This window comes from Trichosurus vulpecula, chromosome 2 (assembly GCF_011100635.1).
Source record: "Trichosurus vulpecula isolate mTriVul1 chromosome 2, mTriVul1.pri, whole genome shotgun sequence".
Classification (NCBI taxonomy): Eukaryota; Metazoa; Chordata; class Mammalia; order Diprotodontia; family Phalangeridae; genus Trichosurus; species Trichosurus vulpecula.
Genome location: NC_050574.1, coordinates 243,656,882 through 243,662,516, shown reverse-complemented (window position 1 = coordinate 243,662,516; position 5,635 = coordinate 243,656,882). Strand labels below are relative to the sequence as shown.

General features: G+C 41.7%; 1 protein-coding gene across 1 annotated transcript; it reads right to left on the bottom strand.

Annotated features, from left to right (window-relative positions):
- Nucleotides 1-3,381: 3,381 nt before the first annotated feature.
- LOC118836941 (40S ribosomal protein S2-like) lies at nucleotides 3,382-4,116 on the bottom strand. The gene has a single exon (XM_036744028.1). It carries the CDS (start codon nucleotides 4,114-4,116, stop codon nucleotides 3,382-3,384), a length of 735 nt encoding a protein of 244 aa, XP_036599923.1.
- Nucleotides 4,117-5,635: the final 1,519 nt, after the last annotated feature.

The following is a 5,635-nucleotide window of genomic DNA, read 5'->3' as shown; positions in this document are numbered from 1 at the left end:
CATTACCTTCTACTTGCCCAATTCTAATTTTTAATATTTTTTTTCTTCCTTTATCTTCTCTATCTCCTTTTCCACTTGGTTGTTTTTACTTTTCAATGAGATATTTTCTCTATTTATATTCTGATTTCCCTTAACCATTTCACCGATTTTACATTTTAAAGATTGGTTCTCCTCATTGATTTTTTTTCCATATTTTCTTTTACCTCCCTAATTTGTTTTATAAGTCTTCCTTGAGTTCTTCCAGGAATGCTTTTTGGTCTGGAGACCAGTTCACTTTCCCTTCTGAGGTTTCAGATGTGGTTGTAGTGTCCATGATGTCCTCTTCTGAATTGTTATTTTGATCTTCCCTTTCTCCATAATACAAACCAATCATCTTTGGCTTTTTATTGTGTTTTTTTTTTCAAGTTGTTTTTTTTCCTCCTGGCTTCTAAAGTGGATATCTTTCAGAGGCTCAGGAGACTCTGTCCCAAGATTCTTGTGTTGGGATCTGTGGGTCTGCTCCCTGGCTTTATATTCTATGGCCTCTGATTTTGTGAGGTGTGGGAGAGGGGTAGTCTGGCTGCTGGGGGGGTCTTCTCTTCCCTAACACTGTTCTACAGAATGGGTGGTCTCTGTTCTTTTCTGTGCTAGTGTCTGCCACTTCCCTTGGCTGTGCAAATGCAGTTCTGGGTTCTGGCATTGATTTTAGTTAGCTCCACCACCTGGGATTCATTTACTCTCATTGTTCTGCTGAAGTGAATTCTGTTGTGCCACCTCTCTTCCTGCACTAGTCTCCTTCTGCCACCACAGGAAGGACCCTCTCCCCCACTTCTCTTGTTTCTGAAGCCCCACTTCTGGCTCCTCTGTTTCTCCTGAGGTATTATTCTCGGGGTTTATTCAAGGTAGAGATAAGAGCTTTTTTCACCTGGACATTATGGCTCCTGGAAGCTCAAGAAGGTGAGTTTCAAATCTTTAGACTGTGAGTTGGAGGCCTCCAGGCTACATGCTCCTGTGGCCACAGGCTCTGCACTCTGACAGAGTCCTGTCCTGGACTGAGAAGCCTGAAGGTCGATTGCGGCCATAGCTGGTACTTCTGCCCTGGTCCTGTTCCTGCTCTGGTGTTTTGCTCACCCAGCACTCTCCCAGACCTGTGCACTGGCTGGATTCCTTTGTTTTTTCCAGTTGGTTTGGTCTGGTGCCGTTCCTTGTGCCAGGAACTCCTACCCCTCTTAGTCTATGAGTGGCTTCTAAGTCTCTCAAACCTGCTCAGATTTACTTTTTCAGATGTATCTGACAGAATTTATGAGAGAACTCCAGTAGTTCCTTCTATCATAGCACCATCTTGGTTCTGCCCCTCCTACATGGTCAATTTTTGAGTATGTGCCATACACCACTGAGAAAAAAAGTATATTCCTTTCTATCCCCATTCATTTTTCTCCAGAGGTTTATCATATCTGCCTTTTCTAAAATTCTATTCACCTCCTTAACTTCTTTGTTTTTTTTTTTTTATTTTGAGCTTAGAGTTATCAATTTCAGAGAGAGGGAGGTTGAGGTCACCTACTAGTACAGTTTTGCTCTATATTACTTCCTGTAACTCCCATAACTTCTCCTCTCATAATTTGTAAGCTCTATCACTTGGTGCATATATGTAAAGTAATGATATTGCATCATTATCTATGGTGTCTTTTAACAAGATATACTGTCCTTCCTTACCTCTTTTAATTAGATCTATCTTTGTTTTTGCTCTGAGATCAGGATTCCTACTCCTGCTTTTTTACTTTAGCTGAAGCACAATATATTCTACCCCACACTTTAACCTTTACCCTGTGTGTTTCCCCCTGTTTCAAATGTGTTTCTTGTCAATAACATGTGGGATAATGGTTTTTAATCCATTCTGCTATCCTTCTCCATTTTATGGAAGAGTTTTTCCCATTCACATTCACAGTTATGATTATTATCTTTGTCTTTTCTCCATCCTATCTCCCCTTTTATGCCTTTATTTCTCTCTTCTCCCTTCCACTCCTCAAAAGAAATTTTCATTTGACCACTGTTTTACTCAGTTTACCCTCCCTATTTATTCCCCTCCCTTATCATACCCTTTCCCCTTGCCATGTCTTCCCTCCCTTCTGACCACTTCTCACCCCACCCTTTATCTCCCCCTTTTCCCTCCTACTGCCTGGAGGACAAGTTTGATTTCTATACTTATCAAAGTATATTATTCCCTTCTTGAAACAAATCTGATTAGAGTAAAGCTCAAATAATGCCCTTCTACCTCCCTTCTTTCATTCTACTATAATATGTTTTTGCGCTTCTTCATGTGATGTAACTTACCCTTTTCTACTACCTCCATACCTCTTCTCCCAGAACCATCCCTTTATGTCTCTTAATAATTTTCATTGTTATATCAGTTTTGTTTTTACTGACACCTCAGTCTATGTATATTCCTTTCAATTGTTGGAATAACTGTACTATACTCAAGAATAACATATATAAAATGTATATATATATGTGCACATATATATATATATATATATATATATATATATATACCATATATAAAACAATATTATCCTAAAGTTGTAAACAATTTGCACTTATTGATTAACAAGGTTTCCCTCCATTTACCTTTTTGTGTCTCTCTTGAGTTTTGTATTTGGAGATCAAATTTTCCATTGAGCTCGGGCCTTTTCATCAGGAAGGTCTGTACTTCCTATATTTCATTGAATGTTCATTTCCTTGTCTGAAAAATTATGTTCATTTTTGCTGGATAGTTGATCCTTCATTTTAGTCCAAGCTCTTTTGCCTTTTGGAATCTCATATTCCAATTTCTCCTGTCTCTTAACGTAGAAGCTGAAAGATCTTGCATGATTCTGACTGTAGTTCCATGATATTTGAATTGCTTCTTTTTGGCTGCTTGCAGTATTTTCTCCTTGGCCTGATAATTCTGGTCAATTTGGGATCTCTTTTAGGCCTTGATCAGTAGATTCTTTCAATGACTATTTTACCATCTGGTTCTAGGACCTTGGGATATTATCCTTGATGATTTCCTGGAATATTCTGTCCAGGCTCTTTTTTTGTCCTGGCTTTCTGGTGGATCAATAATTCTCAGATTATCTCTCCTGATCTATTTTCCAGGTCAGTTGTTTTTCCAATCAGATATTTCACATTTTCTTCTATTTATTCATTCTTTAGAGTTGTTTGACGGACTCTTTTTTTTTTTTCTTTTTAGCAGGCATAGTTCAGTTTATTGTTTATAAAAAAAAAAAAAAAACATCTATGTGGTTGCCACAGCAGCTGCCTGGGTCCTCTGGACAGACACTCGAGTGTGAGTCTTCACAAGAGTTTTGGTGAATTCCTGATAGGGAGACTTAGTGAACATAGTCTCCTTCCACAGGTCTGGGGTTAGATAGCTGTATGTTTTGGAGATGGCATCAAAGGTAGCTTAGCAAAGTTGCCCAGAGTGGCAGTACAGCCTCTTGCAGAAGTATAGGAGTCATCAATTCCAGCCATCATCAGGAGTTTCTTAGGCACAGGAGCTGAGACAATGCCAGTACCTCTAAAAGCGGGGATCAGGTGCACCAGAACAGATCCACATTGCCCAGTGACCTTGCAGGGCACTGTGTGAGGCTTGCCAATCTTGTTCCCCCAAAAACCACATCTCACAGGAACAATGGACAGCTTGGCCAGAATGCTAGCACCACGAATAGCTGTGGCCACTTCCTTGGAGCACTTGACACCCGGACCAACATGGCCATTGTAGTCACCGATGGCCACAAAATCCTTGAACCTAGTACATGGTCCAGCTCTAGTTTGTTTCTGAACAGGCATGATCTTCAGAACCTCATCTTTCAATGAAGATCCCAGGAAGAAATCTATGATCTCAGACTCCTTGATATGGAGTGAGAAAAGATAGATCTTTTTCAAAGACTTGATCTTCATGTCCTTGACTAGGCGGCCCAGCTTAGTGACAGGAACCCACTCCTTGTCTTCGGCCTTTCCTCCCCGAGCTCCATGGCCCCATCCTCGGCCTTGACCTTGGCCCCCACTGCCGAAGCCGCCATGGAAGCCAGCCCGCCCTCCAACTCCAGGGCCCCCGGGGCCTCCTGCACCTCCTGCAGCACTGGCGTCGTCCACCATTTGGTGTTCACTAGAAGTAGCTGTTTGACTGACTCTTGATGTGTCATAGAGTCATTAGTTTCTAGTTGCCCAATTTTAATTTTTAGTGAATTGTTATATTCATTTTGCTTCTGAGCCTCCTTTTCCATTTGGTTAATTTTTCTTTTCAGGGAATCATTCTCTCTAATTAGATTCTGAATCTCCTTAGCCATTTCACCAATTTTACTTTTTAAAGATTTGCTCTCATCAGGGAATTCTTTTTTCCATTTTTTTGTTTTACCTTTCTAATTTGGTTTTTAAAATCCTCCTTGGCTTCTTCCAAAAATTCTTTTTTGGGCTTGAGACCATTTCATTTTCCCTTTTGGGATTTCTGATGTCAGTTTAATGTCAATGTTGTCCTTTTCTGAATTGGTATTTTGATCTTCCCTGTCTCCATAAAAAAGAATCAATACCCCTTGGTTTTCTAGACTATTTCTTCATGTTGGGTATCTTTTCCTGGCTTTAATGTGGATCTCTGATTCTGGGCCTTAGGGGGATCTCTCTCAAGTTTCCTATGCTGGGAACTGTGGGCCTAATTACCGACTTTGTGTGCTATGGCCTCAGGTTTCATGAGGTGTGGGAAGGGATGGTCTGGCTACTGGACATCTCCTCTTCCCCTAGGGCTGAGCTACAGCATGGGCTGTATCAGCCGTTGTCTGCTTTGGTGCCCACCCCTTTGCCTGGCTGTGTGAAAGCACCACTGGGTTCCTGGTGTTGACCCTTCCTGGCTCCACCCCCTTGGGGCTCAGGAACTCCCACTGTTTGGCTACTGAAGCCCCACTTCTGACTCCTCTATTTCAGGGTTTCTCCCAAGAGAGTATTATCTGGGTGAGGAAGGGAAGGATGAAAGCCATTTAACCTGGTCACTATGGCTCCCAGAAGTTCAAGAAGGTGAATTTCAAACCTTTGAACTGTGGGCTGCAAGACTCAGGAGTTGTTACTCTCACAGCCGCAGGCACTGCACTGTGGCCTCTCGTAGCTCTGACAGACTCCTTTCCTGGGCTGGGAGGCCTGGAGATGACCATCAGTTTTATGTACCCAGCATTCTCCCAGCCTGAATCATCGGCTGAGTTCCACAGCTGCTCCTGCTTTGGTATGGTCTGGTACAGGTCCACTTGATTTACACTCTCCCACCCTATAGGTCCATCCTGCCAATGCTGTGGACCCTCTTAGCTTGCAAATTTGCCACACTAAGTCTACTATTGCCCTCTAAATCTCTCAAATCTGCTCAGATTCACTTTTTTAGAGGTATGTGACAGAATTTGTGAGAGAGTTCTGGTAAGACACTGTTTTCACCAGGCCATCTTGGCTCCATCCCAGAATGTGATAAATTATCTCATATAAAAGAAACAAAAAAATTGCAGTGGAGAGGAAGAAACTTTTACAGGGGGAGCCAAGGGGAATGGGTGAAATTTGCTGTCATCAAAATTAGCTTAAAGAGAGAATAACATACACACTCAATTGGGTATAGAAATCTATCTTACTCTACAGGAAATTAGAA

Excerpts from the sequence above, each read along its gene's own strand:
- LOC118836941 (XM_036744028.1), bottom strand. The coding sequence starts at position 4,116 with ATGGTGGACGACGCCAGTGCTGCAGGAGGTGCAGGAGGCCCCGGGGGC.